Source organism: Python bivittatus, unplaced genomic scaffold (genome assembly GCF_059951505.1).
Source record: "Python bivittatus isolate LINGU-HERP-01145 unplaced genomic scaffold, Pbiv_v1 ctg000440_np1212, whole genome shotgun sequence".
NCBI lineage: Eukaryota > Metazoa > Chordata > Lepidosauria > Squamata > Pythonidae > Python > Python bivittatus.
In genome coordinates this window covers 5,368,128-5,391,143 of record NW_028277063.1, presented here as the reverse complement: position 1 = coordinate 5,391,143, position 23,016 = coordinate 5,368,128, and the positions used below count along the sequence as shown (strand labels likewise).

The 23,016-nt window shown below is 44.1% G+C and overlaps 2 protein-coding genes and 3 non-coding genes across 8 annotated transcripts; all 5 read left to right on the top strand.

The window, feature by feature from the left end:
- Positions 1-3,651: 3,651 nt before the first annotated feature.
- Positions 3,652-11,953, top strand: LOC103055457 (trans-1,2-dihydrobenzene-1,2-diol dehydrogenase-like). Of its 4 annotated transcripts, none has more exons than XM_088142737.1 (9): positions 3,652-3,916; positions 4,493-4,649; positions 5,096-5,150; positions 5,636-5,747; positions 7,827-7,990; positions 8,329-8,581; positions 9,942-10,066; positions 11,409-11,559; positions 11,733-11,953. In XM_088142737.1, exons 2-9 carry the CDS (start codon positions 4,612-4,614, stop codon positions 11,840-11,842), a joined length of 1,008 nt encoding a protein of 335 aa, XP_087998863.1. In that variant the 5' UTR covers positions 3,652-3,916; positions 4,493-4,611; the 3' UTR covers positions 11,843-11,953. The 4 variants fall into 4 exon arrangements, with proteins under 4 accessions (XP_087998863.1, XP_087998864.1, XP_087998862.1 ...); XM_088142736.1 differs by lacking the exon at positions 3,652-3,916 and adding an exon at positions 4,223-4,374; XM_088142738.1 differs by lacking the exons at positions 4,493-4,649; positions 5,096-5,150.
- Positions 11,954-14,751: 2,798 nt separating this feature from the next.
- On the top strand, positions 14,752-22,021 carry RPL13A (ribosomal protein L13a). Its single transcript, XM_007431639.4, has 8 exons — positions 14,752-14,855; positions 16,091-16,163; positions 17,046-17,111; positions 19,513-19,614; positions 20,133-20,218; positions 20,423-20,482; positions 21,381-21,503; positions 21,888-22,021. Exons 1-8 carry the CDS (start codon positions 14,841-14,843, stop codon positions 21,972-21,974), a joined length of 612 nt encoding a protein of 203 aa, XP_007431701.1. The 5' UTR covers positions 14,752-14,840; the 3' UTR covers positions 21,975-22,021.
- LOC112541049 (small nucleolar RNA Z195/SNORD33/SNORD32 family) lies at positions 18,593-18,676 on the top strand. The gene has a single exon (XR_003085084.1). It is a non-coding gene; the product is annotated as a small nucleolar RNA Z195/SNORD33/SNORD32 family (small nucleolar RNA).
- LOC112541051 (small nucleolar RNA SNORD34) lies at positions 20,272-20,347 on the top strand. Its single transcript, XR_003085086.1, has one exon. It is a non-coding gene; the product is annotated as a small nucleolar RNA SNORD34 (small nucleolar RNA).
- LOC112541050 (small nucleolar RNA Z195/SNORD33/SNORD32 family) lies at positions 20,917-20,999 on the top strand. The gene has a single exon (XR_003085085.1). It is a non-coding gene; the product is annotated as a small nucleolar RNA Z195/SNORD33/SNORD32 family (small nucleolar RNA).
- Positions 22,022-23,016: the final 995 nt, after the last annotated feature.

Genomic DNA, 23,016 nt, shown 5'->3' with positions numbered 1-23,016 from the left:
TAGCCAATTAGTCTAGCCACCTTTTCTACATAGGTTTGAATGCATGTCTACCGGTCTTCCAGAAGACTAGTAGACCTATCTAAATGGGAAGTCCATGCAATGTTTAACCAGTACTTCTGAGCTGCCTGTTAGGCATTAAATGGGCAGATGCCTCTGCACAAGAGAAGTGTCCAGTCTCTCTTACAAGCCAAGCCAAAGAAGCAGTGATTGGTCAGGGAGAGGCCCACCTATCGTGAACAACCAGACCTGGGTAGAGCCCTGCCCCCAACAATATCATTGCTAGCATCATCACGAGCTGTTGTGGACTGTTGGGCAAGATCTGACATAGGACAAGAGGGAAAATACCACTTTAACCTCAGAACTAAAGACAACTTCAGGCTGCTCTCATGGCAGGCTTGGGACAAGATGGGAGCAACGTCATGAGGACACGTTCCTTAAAAGCTGTTAGTGATGTGTCTTCATGCCATGGTAAACAGGATACGAGGATAAATCGTGTGGAACATGATAGGTATCAAGCCCATTCCTTGACTAGTGAGGCAGGAATTGTTGCTGCTGACTCTGGGACCAGCTGTTTAATCCCCTACCAGCGAGATCCTCTGTAGCTTGATCTCCACTACCATATAAACTTTCACAGCATACTGAACTGCTGCCAAAGACAACAGAATATTTTGAGTCTTTTTGCTGGGCACTACTTCGTGCCTTAGCTCACGGGCTGCTCTTCATCCCTGACCCCTATTTCCACACTACTCTGCAACTCTTCTTTGAACTGAATAAAAACTCTCTCTCCTGCCATGCAGATAACAAGGATGGAGGAAAGGTTCATCTACTACATTTCTATTTGGGAGAGTAACACCGACAGCACAGAAGCAGAGCTAGGAACAAGGAAAGAAGGATGCTTCATATAGCAGGGTTCCTCAACCTCAGCAACTTTAAGATGGGTGGACTTCAACTCCCAGAATTCCCCAGCCAGCCATGCTGGCTGGGGAATTCTGGGAGTTGAAGTCCACCCATCTTAAAGTTGCTGAGGTTGAGGAACCCTGTCATATAGGGTAACCAAGGGGAGGCCTTTGGAGCAATGCAGCCCCTTGGAACGAGCTGCTTCCCCTCCCTTCTCTTTTTGCAAACAAGGGAAAACATGACGATTGCAGAACATTGCTGGAAGACCATTCAAGTGCTGCCGTTTTCTAAGGAGCTGAGTGGATGGCCTGTCCTCTGCTAGGGTTGCAGATAATTGTCTGAATAGGCTGCACAGTTGCATCACCTTCCTTTTTATCCCAGCTGGAGGCCAAGGCACATAGATCTGATTTCATCAGGCTCAGCACTGAAGCTCTCCACCCCCTAGATCAGTGTTTCTCAACCTCAGCAGCCTTGAGTTGTGTGGACTTCAACTCCCAGAATTCCCCAGCCAGCAGGCTAGCTGAGGAATTCTGGGAGTTGGAGTCCACACATCTCAAAGTTGCTGAGGTTAAGAAACACTGCCTAGATCAGCCCTTTGTGCACACAGGAGAGGACAAGGTGATCACAGCTTGAACGTCACTTGTTCTTGCAATCCACGGAAAATATAGGTTTACTTTAACTCCACTCTTGCTTCTGATATCTGTGCCCCACTTCTTTCACCCAAGAACCTGGGAGCACCAATGGCCAATTAGTTACTACTATTAACCCTTAATAATTCACACTTGGTTTTATATTTTAAAAACTTGGGCTCCAATAATTATTTGCTCATCCCTTCCTTCCAGCACTTTGGAAACTTGCTTGATGCAAAATAGCACTTCTTCTGTATCTGATGAGACTCAGTTTGCTTGTCTGGAAATGCTCTAAGAATTTAACCAGCTAGAAAAGTTTTTAGACAGAAAGGAGGTTCACAAGGCCAACCCAAAACATGGCTACCTAAGACACAATTCACTATAGCCCATAACCGTACAATATGGATTAGCCTGAGAATGTAATCCTACTTCACAGTGGCTGATTCACACAACACACTTAACCAGGCCAGTTAAAGATCGGATAGCAGCAGTTGAACAATGGTAGGCTTGGCTAGTGTTAATGCTGCTTAGGTGGTTGGCGAGCTTTTGTGGTTTAGCATGCTGCGCTAACCCACTTGTTACCATATGTTCAATATATTTTGCAAACTCAGAAAATGAGCTTATTCAATAACTAAGTCAAGAGCATTGGATGAGTACAGCTGGAGAGGGCGAGTAACTGGCTAAGGATGCTGGCTAGGGAATTCTGGGAGTTGAAGTCCACACGTCTTAAAGTTGCCATGGTTGAGAAACACTGCTGTAGATTGTGGCTTCTTGAATCCTTTCCCACCCTTTTAACCAGCAGTAACCATAGGCAGTGTTGGGGTTTTCTCCTCTGTCTGTTCATGCACTTTCTCCCCAGGAACTAATCAGAGTTTTATCCCTCCAGCTGGGATAAAAAGGAAGGCGATGCAACTGTGCAGCCTATTCAGACAATTATCTGCAACCCTAGCAGAGGACAGGCCATCCACTCAGCTCCTTAAAAGAAAACGGCAGCACTTGAATGGTCTTCCAGCAAAGTTCTGCAATCTTCATGTTTTCCCTTGTTTGCAAAAAGAGAAGGGAGGGGAAGCAGCTCGTTCCAAGGGGCTGCATTGCTTCAAAGGCCTCCCCTTGGTTACCCTATATGACAGGGTTCCTCAACCTCAGCAACTTTAAGATGGGTGGACTTCAACTCCCAGAATTGAAGTCCAAATCCTGTAATCAGAGTACAGGTATATGTGGCCTCTGGGTGTGTGCATGTGTAGAAATGTAACAGATAATTAAGTGTTGCCTGTGTGTATGTGTGAGAGAAGTTTAATAGTGGCATCCTTGGGGTTCTCTGAGCTTGGTTGTTTTCTTGCAGACATTTTGTTACCCAGCTAAGTAACATCTTCAGTGCTAGAAGGGAGGGGGGTTTGCTCGGTTTAATAGAAGTTTAATAGAGTGGGTATGCACGTGTTGGCTGTTTTTCTTCACGCACACTCTCCCCTGATATTTTTGTCTGTAGCATGCACAGGGCAGGCTGCGTACCTACACCTGGGGGAAGATGACCAAGAAGCAGGAGGGACCAGCACTTACAATGGGACAGTTAGTAGCATCCTCAGATCTGCCTGTTCCATAGGGATGCACAGGGGATTTTTTTTTTCTCTGCACTCCCAGATGGATTTGGTTCCTTCCAGAACTCATCTTCCTTTTGCCACAGCAAAGTTCGTTCCCTTTTACCGTATTCTGCTTCGGAGCATTATTCGGCTGATGGACAGAGTTCTCAGCACAGTTATATCATTTCTTTCCAACGTTCGTGTTTTGGAATGCATAAAGAGAAAACAACTATTCAAGGAGGAAAAGCAGATGAATTAAATCCATCAGCGTCCTAAATAGAGTGTGGCTTCTCAGAACGTATCTGTAATTTGTAATGCTGCTCCAACGCTTGGCTGGTGCAAATGCAACAGGTGAAGTTCTCCCCGTCTCTTATCTCCCTGCTAAGAGAAGCTTCACCCGTTGAATGCCAGCCAGGCGGCTCTTAGATACTGTACAGTGATCGGGTATCCTGTTGAGGTGGAAAAATTATCTATCCTGGCTCTTTAAGGAAGAAACTAGGACTTTGGCACCTCCCCTCGCCCCGATTTCACCCATGCGATCTGCCAGCCAGAGGACGCCGCTGTCCTACGCCCATCCGCGAGCCTTTGCTGCTCTCTGCCGATCCTTTTCCTCCGCGCGGACTTGCGAGGTGCCCCAAATACTCAGACCCGGAAAGCTGCAGATCGCCGCCTTCTCGGTCCTCGCCTGCCCTTCTTCCCGACTCCGCTACCGGCTCGGCCGCGATGGCCACCCGCTGGGGAATCTGCGCTGCGGGCAAGATCGCTCACGATTTCCTCGTAGCCTTGAAGACGTTGCCCCCTGAAGACCACAAGGTAGTGGTCTTCCCACAAGGAGGGAAAGCGACCCCGGCCTAAATTCGGCTGCAAGGCTTGGATTGGTGTCCCTGAAATGGAGTTCCCACGTAGTCTTCCTTGATGCCCTCAATAACTGAATTTTTCTTAAGAAACGATCCGGGGCTGGGGGAGCAGTTATATTCTCGGCAGGTAGCCGGATGGGAAGCCTCGGTGCAAAAGAAACTCGGGTGGGGGAGGGAAAAAATTAACTTTTAATTCTCTTGGCACAGGGAAGCAGCAGGTTGAACACTCATTTGAACGTGGCATTGACATGCCAAGTTTGACTTGAGTGTTTGCCACCCAGCCCTGGCTCGCTGTTGTCTTCTTCTTCCTGTGGGCCGGGCAATGCCCTCCTGCATTTCAGAAATGCCACGTTCAGCAGCAGGACAGCCTGGACAACTAGAGGGATACACGCTAAACACGCCTTGGTTCAGCAGGTACAGCTGATTGAAGGTGGTGCTTCAGAGAGAATCACAAATGGCTGTTAGCAAAATAAAGTTCGCCCTGGGAGCTTCAACCTTCTGTTTTTCTTTCTTTGTGCTCCTCTCCTTCAAGATCTTCCAGGGAGCTCTGCTAAGCAGTCTATGAATGACAAAGGGCAAAGCAAAAAGTACAAGAAAAGGAAGTTAGAAGAACAGGTGAAGCTGCCACCTTTTAGGAACCTCCATCCTTAAATGTTGTTCTGGCAAGAGCTCGGTCTACAGGTATTCAGGTATTTCAAAGAATGTGATCATTGTCTGAAAGCATTAAGGTGGTCTAGTGAGCTATTCCTTCCTGCCAATTGACAACCAAATCATTAGGGGGAAATAAAAGAAAAGGAGAAATTCCAACGTGACCTCCACAGCTGAGATCTGCTGTGAGAACAATACTGCAGAGGAGGACTTCAAAACTGTTGGAACTAAAAGTGTAGAGATGACATGTTGCTACTTGATCTCTAGAATGCCTCTCCTCTCCCATTCTGGGGGCTTTGCTGCTGCCTACTGATTTCCATTTGCCACAGCTGGTGTATACCAAAGTCCAGATTTCAACTCTCCTCCCACCCAGCACTTTACTTTCTTGACCAACTTAGACATTCTCACTTTCATTTGTTCTCTTGTTCTGTTCTCTGTTCCTCTCCACCATGGGGACCACACGCTGGGGGATCTGCTCTGCTGGAAGGATCAGTCACGATTTTATTGTGGCTCTGAAGACTCTGCCAGCAGAAGATCACAAGGTAGTACTCAGAGCACATGAAAAAGAACCTCTGGATGGGATAATTCCCATAGAGCTCAGGCAAGCTCAGAGCAGCTTCCAAGAAGAAGGTCTCTAAAATATTCTTAGTCTGGAATACTGGGAAGAAAGAGACAGTGTGTGGAAATCCAGAGGTGAGAGGCTAGAAGTCACAATGCCAGATCTTCCAGAGAAGAAACAGAGGTTCAGGTTTGATAACAGATGCTGACTGCATTAAGAGCTGGTATCAGAGAGCATGTGAAAAGAGAAAACTTTCCCCTGATCTTACTCTGTGCATATATCTCTGTCTCATTTCATCTCATTTCATGCTGCACAGAGAGTGAACCCAAGAGAGTTTTTGTAAGAGATATGAAGGCCTGGGAAATGTAGAGTATATGGCATCAGGAAGGAAATCATTCATTGTAGCAATTCTGAGAAATTAAAGCAGGGGTTCTATCGAAGTTAACCCTTCCTCTTCTTTCTTCTAAGGTGGTGGCCATTGCTTCTCAAGATCTGAGCCGATCTCAAGAGTACGCCAAGATCCATGGCATCCCTAAAGCCTACGGTTCCTATGAAGAATTGGCTCAGGATCCAGATGTTGGTGAGAAACCTTAATGGAAAATTTGGGGATTTTGGAAGGAAGAAACCCACATCCACTTTAATGGCACAGAAACAGAATAAAGGCCAGGCATACAGGAGGGATGTTTCAAGTCTGTTAGAAACCTGTCTGATAGATGGGCCATCAGTCTGTTCTGCCCCATATTCTCCCATCTGTTTAGTAGCGATTCTCCAGATCTTTGGTCCAGATGGCTATTTCCCAACTTTGTTGCTGGAGACCTTGTGACAGAAGCAGACAAAATCAAATGCTTGAAATCCTTTCTGTGCAGGTCATATATCAGGTTGGCTTCCTGTAACCCCAAGGACGCTTACAGCTCATGGACCCTTTTTCTACTGACAGCACAATGATAAAAAATTGATAGCATAGTTTCCCCAGATTCTGAGGGAGGAAACATGGAAAAGCTCTTCTCATTTAAACAAAGAAACCAACCCCAGATACTTCCATATGTTACTTTCATGATTATTGCTATCTTTGCTCTCCCATGAAGATTCTGTGTCTCCCACTCCCCCTGCTTGGTACACAGAGTACCACATCATGAAGATGTGTTCTTTTGGGGAGAAAAGTTGCCTCCCCCAGGGCAGATTTCCCATATTTTCCCATATTTTAAAGGATCATATCCAGATGATTAAAAATGGGAATTTAATGTCACCAAGATTCCAGCCTTTGTTCTCTGCTTGCTTATGTAGTTAATCATTTATGTCTTTTCTTTAAAAAGAAGGGTTTATCTTAGGTACCACATATAATAAGATTTACATGTTGTTTTCCAGTTGTGCAGTTAGGTAATTTAGATTCTGAACTTAAGAATTTCATTGTGTTCTCCTGCCCTCCTTAGATGGTAAGATGATCTACTTCGTTTATTTCCGGATGAGGTAAGACCAGACTGATGTGTTGCACAGCTGCAAATTCTTGCAGGGACAGGCTAGGCTAGTATCTGAACCTCAGAATGCAGCTGATGATGCGGGGAAATCATGGACACGCTGCAGCACATGGGGACTTGAATAGAATTCCTTCTGGCCGCTAATCCTTCCTGGTCATTTTGCAGAATAGGATCCCCAAGACTTGCTATGACAGCAGCCCCTTGTTCTCCTATGTTTGAAAGAAATTAAAAGGGACGTGGTGAAGGCTATGTAGAAATGCCACATATCAGCATGCAGGGAAGACTGATCCCCATGGCCTGCGCTTCTGTTTTCCCATAAACTCTTCCTGAAATTCCTATGGTTTCTGGAGAGTTCATGGGATTTGGAATAGCTATGGCTAGCTACTGTAACTGATGCCCTCCAGATGCATGGTGTCATGGCCAGCTCGGACTCTGATGAGGAAACCAACAGTGAGCAGCCAGTTCCCAAACTGCCAGGAGAACCGCTGCCTGAGGAGCTGCAGGCAGAGGAGGCTGTGCCACCCGGTAATCAGGAGACACAGCTCCCGCTGATCTCAGCAGATGTGGAATCTGAGCTGCCACCCCCTCCCAGGGCAAGGGCTTGCTGTGCAGAGAGGAGAGCAGAGCAAAGGTGCTCTGCAAGGCTCCTCGCAAGAAAGGAGCCTTGCCCTTCCAAATGAGCAACACCAAGGTTGCTTCCCTTGAAGAAGAGCAGCGAGCTCAAGCCTCTTCATTGGCAACAACCATTCGTTGACCTAGACTCCGTATGCCTTGATTCCCAACTTGAATTCTTGTGTTTGTGACTCTGGATCTAGACTGGCTGATGACCCTGCTATGATGTTTGGACCCTTGGACTTTGCCTGACCACTCTTATGACTGCTGTTTTGGATTTGGACTTTGGGGGACTTGATTTCTCTTGCGTATGTGTGTATGCGATTTCATGCTCATTTCCTTTGCCACTTGTTTATTTGCTTGAAAACACTCTGATTTTTTTGAGTGTGTGGCCTGAGACAGGACAACATGGTGCTACCGTTCTCCAACCCTTGATCCACTAGTCATGCTAACAAGGGCTTCTAAGGATTGTGCCCAATGCATCAGGGGAATAACAGGTTCCTCCAGAGTATACCCAACATTCGTCAGTGTTTCGGCTCAACTTTTATTTTGTCCTCTGTTTTAAAAACTAGATGTGGTGTATGTTGGAGTCATTCATCCATACCACCGCCCAGCCAGTCTCCTCTTCATCCAGGCTGGGAAGAATGTGCTCTGTGAGAAGCCTCTGTGTATGAATTCCACTGAGGTCCAGACACTGGTGCAGGCAGCTGAGGAAAAACAAGTCTTTCTTATGGAGGTGAGAAGTAGGTGACTTTCCTTCCTGGCTGCATTTGCAAACAAGTGGTGGGACTGTCTGTCAGATTCTCCTCCCTGACAGTTCCATTTTTCATTCGTACCCTTCGTTCTCTCTGATTTGAAAGCCTTTGCTTAAAAAATGCAATTTATTTTAAACAAATTGTTTCTAATAATACAATTTGTAGAGGAGCCATATTGGTATCCTGGGCATGGTATCCTGCAATAACTGAAAGGCTGCATAATCCACATCACTGCCATAGGCCAATGACATTTTCTTTTTTATGCATCCCTGAGAGTTAATTTCTCCACCCTGCTTATCATACATTTCCATTTTTGTAGGCGTTCTGGCCCCGCTTTTTCCCTGCTTCTGAGAAGATCCGTTCCCTACTGAAGGAAAGAGTCCTGGGGGATGCAGTGATCTTTCATGCTGAATTTGGGGTTACTCTGCCAAAAGTTCCCCGCTGGCAGCAGAAAGAGCTAGGAGCAGGTGGCCTGCTCTCTATTGGCTTGTACTGCGTCCAATGGGCCTGCATGGTGTTTAATGGGGAGACACCAGAATCCATAGTGGCCTTGGGATTTGTGAATGAAACAGGTTAGTCTGTAGCTGACTGCGATTCTAGCCAAGGCATTCCCTCTTGAGGACCAAACTCTGAAGCTGCAGCTGTAGAATTTCTATTTTCGAAATGAATGTAAAGCCATTGTGACTCATTGCTGGGCAACAATAATGCCCTCGGGCCTTTTGGATACCAGTCTTGCTGTCCCACACCAGCATGGTGGAAGAGAAGGGTTGAAGCCTTACAGATTTAGAGGGCACCTGCTTGGGGAAAGAGGAAATGTGCATTTGCATGGGTGTGTAAAAGACTATGTTAGTGGGAAAAAAAAGTTTGAGCCTGTAATCACTCCAGTATGGGATACCAAAAAACTCTGTGCTGTCTCCCATATTATTTCACATTTGTATGAAATCACCTGGAGAGGTTCCAACCCAGTGTTTGGAGGTTGCAAAGACCTAGATAGGGCAAACAGGCTAAAACTGAAGACAGAATTGTGGTTTGTCCACAACATGGCCGATCCTCTGATGGCCCTATGCCAGTTCTGAATGTTGTTACATTCTCCCTGAAGGAGCAAGTCTATTCTGTTCATAGCTCCTATTAGAATAGTAAATAGAGGTTGGGGTGGGGGTGGGGGTGGGGAGGAAATTTGCCCAGCTTCAGCTTGGTTACAGGCGCTTACCCCCTTATTACTTTAAAGCTGGACTTTTATAACATGCTGTGCTTGGATTGTCCTTGAAGATTACTCAGAAACTTCAACAACTGGAAAATGTAGCAGCTGATATGGTGGCAGTTAAGTTGTTTAAACTGTGCTACCACCAATATTACAAGGTGCTGCACGTAGCCAGTTTGTTTCTGGGTACAGTTCAAGGAACTGGTTATGACCTATAAAGCCCTACATGACTTAGGTCCAAGGTGCCTGTGGGACCATTCCTGAATTCTAGGTTCCCACTCCATTCTAGGTTCCCACTCTTGGGTGGGGGAGGTTGGACCTGGAAAAAAGCTGTCCCAGCCCTCTAGAATATGCTGCCCCATGAAATCCACACAGGAACCATGTTCCTATTTGTTTGCAGAGCAACAAAGCCTGTCTGTTTAAGAGAGTGTTTGGAGATTTGGAAGAACTGCAATCTGGATAGCCCTCATATATGTTTTTGTCATCCCTTGTCTTACATTCATTTTGTAATATTTCCGTTAGGGTAATCACTACTATTTTGTTAATGTTTATTTGAATATTAGCTGCCCAGAGTCTTTGGAGCTAAGCAGGACACAGATGCTAGTGAATAAGAAAATAAACTGAATACAGTACCTACAGAATGGCAAGGTGTGTGTGTGTGTTGTGGGGGGGGGGGAATTGCATAGAGGACTCAGAGTTATCTTGACCTACAAATGCATTTTCTATGTTAGGTATTGATGAAGCTGCTTCTATCATCCTAAACTACTCTGGGCAACGCCAAGCAGTCCTTACTTACAACACAAAAATTTTTATGCCCAATCGAGCAAGTATTAGCTGCACAAAAGGAGTAATTGAGGTAAGTGTTTGAGCAAGTGGATGAGTAAGAGGAGTTTCCTGGAGAGAGAAAAATAGGAACCTTCAAGAAGACTAGAACCTAAGAAGCAGGGATGTCAGCAGCAAGCCACGATTTTGCCAAAATGACTCAACATGCCTTGTGACATCACAATGCAAGCTCTGCCCCTTGCATGCAAAATCACAATGCAAGTATAAAAGAAGCAGTGTGTTCATCATGACATCACAATGCATATTTAATTATCCCCTCTCCCCACCTCCACAGCCCTTGTTCCCTCTCTGGATGCCTATCCCAGGAGCTCCAGAGTTTAGCCTTGAAAGGAACCTAAATGAGACTCTTTGAAGAAACCTTCTTGACCCATCAAATCCTTGGCTGGTAAGGGACAATAGGGCCCAGTTTCTACTTGCTCATGCTGCAGTCATGCCCCAACAACATACATGTTCCCTTTGTCTCAACGAATTGCCCTTATCTTGCCCTCACCCATCAGAGATATAGCTTTAAGAGGTTCCTAGTTATAGAAGTATAAAAATAGTTTTTTATTATTTATTCCAATCTTGCAGCCTCAAGGGGTATAAAATCTGTAATTCTTTGGCATCCATAACTTTGGAGCTGAAATCAGCTGACGTCACACACTTCTGTAGCACACTTCTCTCTTCTGGTCAGCAGGCAGTCTTCAACACAGCCATTCCTCTCCCACTCTTTGCCAACTTCATTAACATTTTTTGTGGATTCCTTTCATCCTCATCACTTCTCCCCCATACTGTTTTTGACACCAACTTCTCTCCAGGTTTCCAATAAGGAATATGAAAGGAGAGCAGGCCTCCATTATTTTATCTGGGTTAAAAGAGAGGGGATGGGTGGATATCATTTTAACCCAGTGAGCAAGGCCCTGTGGGTAGAGCAAGAGAGGATTATAAAAAAGTTTTCCTCTCTTCAGGAAGTCCACAACAATAGCTAGGGTTACCAATGATTTTATCTCCCAAGGAGCTAGCAAATAACTGGTGCATTTTAATTGATCTATATAGCACTGAGAAATTGGCTTTTCTTGGTGGAAACTTGGGTTGATTCATCATTCTAGCTTTAAAAAGTTCAGAAGATGTACAACCAAGGGTTTATCCAAGGGGAAATTTGAGACTACCATATTTTTACAAATTAAGTGCTGAGACTTTTCCTTCCTATGTGCCTGAGCAAATCTGAAGAATTTGCTGAAGCATGTTCAGTCAAATAGATTTTCAAAGAAGTATACATTTTAAAAAATTACTAATGCCCCTCCCTCCTTCCCTCAATGTTTTTTGGTGCAACTAGATATTTTATGCATTTGTTGTCACTTTATCTTCTCCTGCAGGTTCCAGGCCATTTGTGGAGCCCAACCAAGCTGGTTGTTGATGGAGAAGAGGAAAATTTCCCTGTTCCTCCTTCACCCCGAAAACTTAATTTTTCCAACAGTATTGGCCTACGCTATGAAGCACAACATGTCCGGCAGTGTCTTCTTCTGGGTAAAAATCTCAAACATCTTGGGATTTGCTGGAGGGGAGGAGAGAGAAATGGTTCACTGCAAAAGAGTCCCCTTGGGAGCAATTCCTCCTTCCCCCAGCTCCCCTGGTAGGCAACTCACAGGCAAATGTTCATTTTGATCTTCTTCTCCTCTCCACCCATCTCATTTCCTCAGGGCTGAAGGAGAGCCCTATTATGTCGCTTGCAGACAGCATGCTGATCCACTCCATCTTGGATGAAGTCCGTAGGCAAATGGGGGTCTCCTATTCTCAGGATTATGCATGACCCATCCCAGACGTGGATAACAAAAGACAGAAATAAGAAGCGCTATTTTTTAAATGAAATTTGGCAACATTGTCAATACTGATGTTGAAGCTCTCCATTGGATGTAATTAAACAGAGCATTCTGCATTAGTTTGTTCATTATTTCCTCTTCCCTCACCTTTCAAATTGAGCTTTTGCAAAACTGGAATGCTAGATTCTCTTTTTTCTCCTCTCTTATTTCTTAGCTCATTGATGGCCTTGTCCAACTGTCCACTTTCAGGGCCTTTTCTCACAGCTACATTAACATGCCTTCCTCCCAGTTTTTTGTGCTGGAAAGGAAAGGACATCCATATAAAAAGCATAACCCTTATCACACCTTAGTAATGAGGCTGGGCACTATGGCGGCCTTCACACAATTTAATAAGAGGTAGTTTCAAGGCAGTGAGTGGTAGATTCCCCATCATTGTTTCCCTTCCTCCCAGCATTACCTACCAGAGGGAAAACCAGCCACAATCTCTCTCATGGACTTGTAGCAGGCTGACACTGGGGGTTAAGACTTAATTTTTGCTATTTATTTAGTCTTAATATTTATTAACTGCTTCTTTCATCTGACAGGACCATTGATCTCCCACGAGACTGACAGTCCTGTCAGAGAAATAAAAAATTGATATAACTGTGTCAAACCACCATCCCCCCAAAGTCTACCTGAGTGACTGGAAGAGCTAACTTGAAATACAAAGCAGAGAAGCCCAAACCAGAAAGCTCCTGGAGTCAATTTCTCCTGCAAATCATTTTATGGGGCAAAGAGCCTCTTTTCACTCCCACCCCTATTCTACATCTGTGTCTCTGTGCGTGTATCTCATGTGTCTCTGTGTGTGTATCTCTGCTTTACAGATCTTCCCAGCACACACACACACCACGTAAAGAGCAGGATTTCTGGTTACAGATGTATTGATCTTTTGGGTGTTTGATATACCAATGTACAGAGGAAAAGATCAGGTATTTGGGGTCTCTGTGAAAATGGCCATGGAAGTGCAGTGTCCATAGACCAGGCAGAGAAGGAGCATTTCTGCAGCACACTTGCCAGTTCAGCTTGAGCAGAGCAGATCACTGTCCTTGACCATGGCACCCGGGCTCTTCTCTGAAGCACTCTAGATTATCCACATGTCAGAAGGAAAACACCACTTCCAAACTGAAATAGCTAAAGCAGTGGGCTGGAGATCAGATAGAGATGATGTCACAAGACATGCCTCTAAAAAAAAAGTAAAGTGTCTTTTGTACCACTAAAAGCAGAACACGAGGAACAGACTTCAGAGCCTTTCTTCATGAGCTCACCAGAATGACCTGACAAGCATAAGTTTGCCCTGGGTCTCCATGAAACTGGTCCTATCTCCCCCCTGGGCCTTGATTTATGCAAACATTGCACTGTTTGCAATACTAGAAAACACTTGGGAAAGCAGAACAATTTGTCATTATCCAAGCAGCTATCAGCGGACAGGTTGACCTCTCATCCTAATCTACTTTACTGAGTTATTGTGAGGTTAAAATGATTACAGAGAACCATTAAATGCCTTGGAGAACTTGGGGTTTAAATGAGAAATATTTGCTCCATTGCTTAAGCTGATTTTTGTTTTTGTTGGTTCCCCATCCTTGTTGTGTGTGTGTGTGTGTGTGTGTGTGTGTGTGTAATCAATTTAAACATTTTTTTTTTTTGGATTACATGAAATAGTACTTAAAACCCAAGAGCTTTTTAACTTTTATGATAGAGGGAAAAGTGGTAACAAGAGGGAAATACTTCTGGGTCAGACAAACATGCAACATGTCAGAAATGTAATGAAACCTAGGTCAGCCTTCTCCAGCCTGGACCCCCCAGAAGTGGCAAAATACAATCCCCACATCTCTGTTCAACACAGCTATTATACTGGCCTGGGTAAAGTCAGTAGTAGTTGAAGGTGTCCTATTCTTAGGATCAGGTATAAGCCATCCCACACTTGGTTGTTATGGCTTTTCTGTGTTTAAGAGATATATAACTGGTTTAAAGTATTGATTGCAAGCTTTGGGATATATAACTAGGCTTCAAGGGGCTATTGGCCATGTAGTCTCTTGGCTCAGCAATTGCTGACTATTAAATGAAGAAAAGCTGCCATTTGTGGTCAATTCTCCCCACTGACACTCAGGATTAGGGATTTCCCAGTTAAGCTATTTATTACAATTATAAGAATCTTTCCAGCAGATCAAGTGGGCCAGGCCATCAACAGAACAATTCTATACTGGTTTAATCTTACATGTATTTACACCTTGGTAAATATGAAATCGATTGCAACTGAAAACTAGAAAGGCAACTTACACTGACAGACAAAATAACATGAGTGAGTGAAAAAATAATTTTCATGGAAAAAGTGAGCAGCAATTAAACTGTTGGATCTAGGCTTCTATCATAGAGATTCAGGATCAAATCATCCTGGGTTGGATGCTTTTTGGCTGATTACTGTCCCTCAGCCTAACCTATCTCACTGGGTAGTAATTGTGAAGAGAGATGGAAAATCTGTACTATGTACAAAACTACATAGGTCAGCTTGAACTCTCCTAAAGGAAAGGCATAATACAAATGTATCAAATAAATGAAAGCCATTTCCCAACATGGCAGCTACAGAGAAGGCATCACGCACTATTTCCGCCCTGAGTTCGAGTTCTCTTCCGGTCACTCCAGCTGCGCCTGAACAGCCTACCCTATTACTACTTCCCGTCAAGTTTTGAACTAGATTTTCCAACGGGGACTTTCAACTGCCTAGGAGACAGGACTTTCACCATAGAGAAGAAAGATGATAGAGCGGCACCATTTCCGGACGCTATCGCTTTTACCGGAAGTACTGGCTTCGCACCGCTCCCATCTTTGGTTTAGGCGTCAACGTCATATCCGCCCCTGTGCTTTTTAACATTTCTTAAACCGGCCGGAAAGGGTGACCCCGTGGCGCTGGCTGGGCGGAGTCTCTTTCCCTGTGGCCGCTGAGAAGCAGCCATGACGGAGCCGAAGGTGCGCGGGTCTTTAGCGCCTTTCTTGTTTCATTCACGGGGTAGCTGGAGAGGTGGGCGGGCGGCAGGGCTCCAGCGGCGTCCCTTTGCGGCTCCTGGCCGGTTTCCCGGAGCTTGGCCGTTGTCGGGAGAGAAGGGAGAGGGATCACGTGGAGATGATCCGAGCCTGGAGGGGGAGGGGGAATGGATTGGAATTAGCGTGTCTGTGGATGAATTAGGTTCTAACTCCAGGGCATTTACCGAGTGTCTTTCCTTCATTGTAGACTGTAAATGTGTAACAATGTTCTTTTATGAACCTTTTCCCCCCCACTTTAGTCGGGTTTAGTATTTAAAGAAGGCTTAACGTTATGAGGACCGTGTTTTAGGTGTTTGATTAATGTCGGCCCGTGTAGCTTCATTCTGAAGAGGACAAGGGAGAGAGACTTGGATTAATGGTGCACTTCGGTGATGCACTTTGGTGCATCTGCCAGTCGGCCAAGATGCTCCATGCCAGCATTATCCCAAGTTGGTGCCTAACAAGTGCCATCACCACCCACCAACGTGGCCAAAGCCTGGGGAAATATATTTTTAGTTGAACGCATCAGGAAAGGTATTAGAAACAGGAAAACTACTTTCTGTCATTACTTCCCTCCCTGGTTTCTCATTTTCAATTGAGGCTTAAAATTGTATGCCTGTTGAATATGTTCCTTGTCCTGCAAACCAGTAGGCCAGGTCTTTCTGCCTAGCTGTGGCTTTATTTTGTACTGAGCTGGTGATTGTATGTACTCGAGACTATTATAGAATTGCTCAGTTGTGATAGCTAGGTGGAAAGATAATATGAATGAGAGAAAAAGAGATGGATGTGAAATTGATAAGAGGAAACTGCAAAAAAAAAAAAAAAAAAGTTGTTACCAGAAACTTAGTGTTGTAGGAAATAAGTAAAAGGGCTGTGAAAGATACACCTTTGGAAAAGCTAAACAAAATTCCTGTGCTGTGAAGCAGGGGAATAATATTTGCTTGCATGGATGGTGTTAGCCTTGCTAAACAGAAGCTGTGATGCTTTATAGATTGGAGAAACTCTATAGTTTCAGCCCTATCATATCTAAGGCCTATACAATGATTTTTCTCCCCTCATTTTCATGATTGCTTAGAATATTTAAATCACTGTGGTTTGAGAAGATTATTTATTTTGTTTCATCCTAGAAATATTCCTTTGTAAATGTCAACAAGTCCCATTTAAAAACTTCTCTTTTCCAGGTATTGGTGATTGATGGACGTGGCCATTTGCTGGGCCGCCTCGCAGCCATTGTGGCTAAACAAGTCTTGCTGGGTAAGGTTTGATCTGTCCATGTGGGAATTCTGTCACTCTCACCTCAATGTATGGAGGGTGTATTGTAGCTTGTATGCAAGGCTGAGGATGCATAACAATGTACGGAGATGCTTTTTGATATTTGAATCTTGCAAATATTGGAGCAAATTCTGAGACGACTTGTATGTTGTTGGGGTTTTTTTTAGCATAGCTAAAGGAATGTAACTTTTTAAATTTAATGCTGCTATTTTGATAGAAGTCTACATCTAGAAAAGTTCATAATTTCAGTGTATATATCTTCTGCCTACTCAGGATCTGTAGGATTCTGCTTCCTTAAAGTCTTTGTCTTAACATAGGTTGCATTTTGAAGCACATTATGATTTTTTCTATTGACTTAGATCTTTGGTCTGTATAGTTCACTGGCTAGTCATGATGTATGCAATTTTCTACACTACCTGTTAGTCTTACTGGAACTTAAAGTATCCTTAAAATTGTGGTCAGTTCCTGGAAGCTTTGTGGAATTGTCCATTAATTTTCTCGGCAACTATATGGAAGTAATTTGTCATTATTTTCTTCCAGGATGCCTTTTCAGTGTTTTAATCTGGCCTACAGACCTGGGATTTTCTGGGTGTTTGTTATGCAAAGTACTAACCTGTTCAATCCAGTTCAGTCTTTAAGATCAGTCAAGCTTGGCTAGGTTCTCCCAACCATTCTGCTACATGAACTAATTTATTCATCTGTGGATTAAAGAAAGTGGTGGAAGTGTGATATAGATTCCTGGGGATACAAACTTACAATTTGTAACAGATACTAGGCTTCACTCTTTGAAAATTCTACAGTATGTCCAATCTGCATTCCATGGCAAAGGACATGCTCTAAACATGTGCTTCCTTTTTCCTTCAGGGCGCAAAGTTGTGGTTGTGCGATGTGAAGGGATTAACATATCTGGCAACTTCTATCGCAACAAATGTAAGTAAAACTGAGGCTTCTAAACTTGTCAAAATGATTTGGGGAAGACAGTTTTCTAAGCTACCAAATGACTAATAAAGCAAATTAGTTAACTTTGGCAATTATGGCCAATTCTAAAGGCATGTGTTTTCTTAAAACAGTGACCCAGAGTCTAGAACAATCTGTTTTCCTTAAAGGTAGTCCTGCTTTGGCATAAATGTAGCAAGACTATACAATCTGAGACCTAGTAGTAGTGGTTTCAAAAGCTTGGAGGCCCTGAGGCCCCATAGGAGAAAGAGGGTCTACTAAAGGAATGAATAAGCATCTGGGAAGGCCATTCATTCTTCCAGAAAATGCAATATAATCATATTGACAAGCATTGCATTTGGAGATTTGCTGCTTTTCTTCCTTGGAAAACTGCATTTTAATTGATAACACAGCTAGAGGGTAGCATGTGGAAGAGTTGTGCCAGTAACTCATGTTGAAAATTTGGAACTAGAATTCTATACAGATAGTCCTCGACTTACAACCATTTGTTTAGTGACCGTTTGATGTTACAAAGGGGCTTCCAACCAGTCCCCAAAAGTTACACCCGTTGCAGTGCCCCCACCCACGCACACTTCCTGATCCATGCTGCACCCCTGTGCACCCTTCACGATCTGTGCCACACCCCCATGTGCCCTCCCCAACCCATGCAGCACCTCTTGTGCACCCCTGTGCACCCTTCCCAACCCGTGCCCCACACCCTCCCCAACCCACGCCACAACCTTGCATGCCCTTCCCAGCCCACACTACATCCCCATGGTCCCAACCTGCACCTCACCCCTTTCCTGTGCTATACCTCTCACACATCCTTTCTGACCCGTGCTGCACCTCTTGCTCACCCTTCCCACACACACCCTCCCTCCCCCACCCAGCAGCAGCTACTTGCTTGCTGGCAGGTCTGGGACTTACAACTTCCTGCTGGCTTCCTCACTGACATTGGTTGTGGGAAGCCGGTAGGAAGTTACCTCATCTAACAACCATGTGATTCACTTAACGGCAGCAACTGGGACTGCAAGGATTGCTGTTGCTAAGCGATGTAGTCGTGCTTTATGACCGCATTGCTTAGCAATGGAAATTCCGGTCATAATTGTCGTCAGAAGTCGAGGACTACCCGTACATTTTGCACAGTTGGGCTGTGTAAGCTGGCATTTGGATCATAAAAAGTTGCTGCTTTCTTATGTCTTTTTCATTGCAGAGAAGCCTGAGAAAAATGTAGGCACAGTCTAATGAATGAGTGGGCAGGGAAGAAACCTTTAGTGCTGGAGTTAACTCTTCATCCTCCTTGGGAGCTTGTGCTGACATGTCAGTTTAATGCGTGTATGTTGCATCATAGATTTTGGATGCTTTTAAATAATAATTTCCCCATTCTGCGCTAAAGAAAGGACTAGATAAGAGTGGAAACCACAAAGTAAGGCTGCATGATGCGATAAATATGAAGAACAGTGTCTGTGTGGAAGGTGGTCTGTGATGATGTCTTACCACCTTTAATTCGAGTGTCATGGCCATGAGACGACTGTACATGCACTACCATCTGAGACCACCAGCCTGTTCCTACAGCCTTCTTTGCTCTGTAACTATCCATATGATATGCATGGGCCCTGAAGGAGCAGGAGGGCTGCCTGCACAACTTCACTTCTCTTTTCCATGTTGAACTTAAGGCACTGCGGCACCCAGTTGCTTGGGGTGAGGAGCACGATGTTGGGATAATATTCATTTATTCCATTCATATAAACGGCCCCACCCAGGGCCTAGTAAAAGAGCCATGTCTTAAGGGCTTTCCTAAATGGCAACAGGCTTGGAGCCATGCAGAGTTTAGGGGAAGTGGGGGGGGGGAATATTGCCCTACAGTCAGATGCAGCTACAGGAGGGGCACATTTCTGAGGCCCCACAAAATGACATAATTTTAACAATGGACCTGGAGCATTCCCACTGTACTAGTTCTAGGAGGATGGACAGAGGCTGCCCCACAAATAACTCTGAGCCATGAAAGGCTTTATCATTGGCAACCAACACCTTGAATTCTATATGGAGGCTAATTGGCAACCAATGCAGCTTGCAGAGGTGTTACCTGGGTGCATCCCTAACCATTGTAATAAGATTAACAATTAATAAAGATAACAGTGACGCAAGGATTCCAAAATCTGTACATCTGTTGTCTACACAAGACCCTGAAGGTTTTCTTATACCCGGGGGGCTCTTGTATTCTGAAGGTAGTTCTTCATAATCACAGTAGATGATTTTGTATGTTTGTATAGGAATCTGATTCCCCACATTTAGGAACAAAGCATATGAATGAACTGTGTGGTTTGTGGAGTTCAGCTAACAATAATAATCTTTCTGATCTGGTCTAAGCCTTTCTCTTTTCCTGTTCTCACAGTGAAATACCTTGCTTTCCTTCGCAAGCGTATGAACACCAACCCATCCCGTGGCCCATACCACTTCCGTGCTCCCAGTCGAATCTTCTGGAGAACAGTTCGAGGTGAGTGTTGTTTTCTCATTGAAAACAGAAGTGTTTTCTTAAAAAGAATAAATCTAGTTTCAAAATACCTGCACACATTTGGGGAATATGTGATTTGATACTCTTTGGGGGTCCACATTTCCATTCATTTTTGTGTTTTGAACAAGGTTAACTTTCTTTAACTCGTTCCTTCCAGATTAGGATCAATGACTATGTAGTCTAGCAGTTAGAACAGTTGCAGTCCACAGCACCTTGAAGGGTCCAGATTAGCAAAGACTGGGTTGAAGTTGGGGTCCATTAAAGCACTTCTGATCCAGGTTGCTTTCGTATTCGTTTGCTCAGTGATCACATCTAGTCCTGGTTCATTCTGCTCAGCATTGCAGATGTTATTTTGATCTGTCCATTAAGTGGAAGGGAGCTGTTTACATTTGCTTATATGTTGTAGAGTTTTTTGAAGAGATTTGATCTACTCCTTTATGTATCTCGGGGTCTCTGCTAATCCTCTACATTTTTCCCATTTGTTTCCCCCACTCCACTAGGAATGCTCCCTCACAAAACCAAACGTGGCCAGGCTGCCTTAGAGAGGCTGAAGGTTTTTGATGGCATCCCACCACCTTATGATAAGGTAACTCTCTTCCTGATGCACAAGAGAAATACCTTGACTCCTTAGCTTCCTGTTCTGTCAGTGATGTTCCTCTTTTTTACCTACATTGTTTGACTTGAGATGTGAGAAAAAGCCTAACACTGAGGCAGACCTGAGCATCCATAGCGGTGCTCAGAGCTACCTTCTTTGTGCAAGTATGCTAATGAGGCATGTTTTCTCCTACAGCGCAAGAGGATGGTGGTCCCAGCTGCCCTGAAAGTGGTCCGGCTCAAACCCACACGCAAGGTAATGTTTGTTACTGTTAAGAGTTGCCAGTAGGGATTTAGTACAATGTGTCTTTGTTGCAGTCTGTTGCCATACAATCCTAAATTAAGGAGGACCCCTAGCTTCCCATGTTAAGTGTGCAAAGTATGTTTTCAGGAGGTCCTTTTCTCTGGCTAAAAGAATTGAGATAAGGAAAAGCGATCTGAGGTCTTGCAGACCTCAGTTGCTTAAATGGTATCAAGCAAAACGATTGACGTTAGTGGATGTCCATCCAGATCAGTTCCCAGCCTCTCTATGGTACCTGAAAATGTAGTAGGGGCTCTTATAGTCAATCATGGTATTTTATCCTACGGTGTCACTATTTGATTGGTGCCTGTTGGGATTGGGAATGTTGGCCTTATTAGCTGGCTGTGGGATAATATCTCTGCTATATTTGTTAAGGGTATTGATTTGGGTAGGTCTGTGATGATGACATTCCACCATAGTTCGAGTTTCAGGACCATGAGACAGCATTTCATGCACTACCATCTGAGACCTGCCTTTCATGATATGCTCTATGAGATTTTGAGGACGTCTGGGGATACAGTAGCCCTTCTGGGTTAGCAAGTCTGTGATTGAGGACAAGAATTCTGATTCTGCTGAGGAAGTCTTTCCAGCCTGGTCACTTGTAGCCATGCTGGTTGGAGATCCAGCACAGCTGGAAGACAGGTTGGGAAAGACTCTGCTAAAAGAAGAGCAGGGCTGCACTTAAGGGCTGAGTTGTCTATGTAGTCTAGGTGGGTGTGGAGTACTAGGAATGCCGTTAATAGGAATCTCTGGGAAAATGAAGTTCACTGAGCAAGAATAGAAGGTCTGGTTAGTGGAAATTTGGGGCCGTGCTGGGAATGGTCATAAAGTGCTACATTTTTCTTCCATTCAGTTTGCTTATTTGGGCCGCCTTGCCCATGAGGTTGGCTGGAAGTACCAAGCCATCACAGCCACTCTGGAAGAGAAACGCAAAGAGAAGGCCAAGCTTCATTATACAAAGAAGAAGCAACTTATGGTGAGTTAACCTTAGCTTATAATTGTTGTGAAGGGTGTTCCAGACTAGAGTTAATAAAGAGACAGCTGTGTCTTTTCCCCGCCCCAAATCTCTCATATTAAAGGCTGAGTGGAGAAATGTTTATGCCTGGAAGTCCCAGAACAGATAAATTAGAATGAAGGGGAAGGGCAATAACTTTAGATTTTCCACAAAGGGAGACTATTAATTGTCCAGTAAGTTGTAAAAAAGAAATTATAAAGGGAATCCGAATTATTCTGTGACTGATTCTCTGATAGTTTGACTGTGTGATTTCCTAGCATTGGACTTCTACCATTCAGTATTTACCTGCCTGTTAAGATCCTGTGGCTGAACTGAGTTTCTCTTCTTTCTCTTTCTCCTTTTTAGAAACTCCGAAAGCAAGCAGAGAAAAATGTGGAGAGCAAGATTGCTAAATACACAGATGTCCTGAAGCAGTATGGTATCTTGGTTTAAATCAAGGTCTAGGATCAGTTCACAATAAAAAAGTATGGTTTACAGTCTTGTGGTTTTATGTTTACGTTTTATTATTTAAAGGAGTATTTCAAGTAGTTTTTTCCTGATAACAGTGACTCCAGTTGATGGGAATGAATATTAGATTTTCTGAGAGAGAGATTATTTAGATTTATTTTCAAGGCGCGAACAGTAGTGGGTGTCCATTCTCTAATCCAGGGATTTTCAAAGTGTGGGTCTTCAGCCACTCAGAGTAAAATCACAATTCTTTTGCAAACTAAACTACAGAATGAATTCTGATAGTGCTTTCGTTTTGTGTGCAAACCAGAAGCAGAGTCCCAAGTGAGTTTTGATAGATGAATAACCCCATGAAGTTAGCTGTCTGTTAAAACTCTCTGCTGCCGGCAGCAATTTTATAGATTAGCTATCAGTTTAGACAGCTTGATGGAAGTTTCATCTGGTTTCCTTCTCGCTTAATGTATTATAGGTACTGTACCACCTTATGCTGTTTGCCTAACCCATTCACATTTTGCTGATGTGGTGGCCAGCAACTGGAGCAGCAGGCTAACACCATGAAAGCAGTACTGAGGGTTTATGCTTTGAATTGAAGATTGTACTTTTGCATCTTCAGACTTTACTTTGGAAGTTGGCAAGCTTTTCCAGTCCCCAGTACCTCAAAATACTTGTTCTAAAAAATGGCCAAAGTCTTTCAGGATGTCCTAAGATCTTGTACATCGGTTATGAGCCAATGCTGAAATCTTGTACAAGCTGATAAGAATTTTACATTCTCACCTGAAATCCTGCAAGAGCTAATGTAAAAATATTGCCAACTCTGGATATTTTGATGACACAAGATTTCATCATCATTCCAGATCAAGCCACTCCAGGATGAGGGCCTCCTTGTTTACAGTCATGGACCATCATTACCAGGCAGGCCCAGTGTAGGTTGGTAGACAGAAGTGGTTTTGACTTCCTAGTCCAGGGCTGGAAGAGAATGATTCACCCAGCCAGTTTCCATGCCTACGGAAGGCCTAGAACTTGGGTT

Bases quoted from the DNA above. Each gene is read 5' to 3' on its own strand.
- LOC103055457 (XM_088142737.1), top strand. From the start codon at position 4,612: ATGTTGTTCTGGCAAGAGCTCGGTCTACAGGTATTCAG. The intron at 5,151-5,635 runs GTAGTACTCAGA...CTTTCTTCTAAG, and splicing joins TGCCAGCAGAAGATCACAAG to GTGGTGGCCATTGCTTCTCA. The intron at 5,748-7,826 runs GTGAGAAACCTT...TTTAAAAACTAG, and splicing joins GGCTCAGGATCCAGATGTTG to ATGTGGTGTATGTTGGAGTC.
- RPL13A (XM_007431639.4), top strand. The intron at 17,112-19,512 runs GTAAGTAAAACT...CTGTTCTCACAG, and splicing joins CAACTTCTATCGCAACAAAT to TGAAATACCTTGCTTTCCTT. The intron at 20,219-20,422 runs GTAACTCTCTTC...TTTCTCCTACAG, and splicing joins TCCCACCACCTTATGATAAG to CGCAAGAGGATGGTGGTCCC.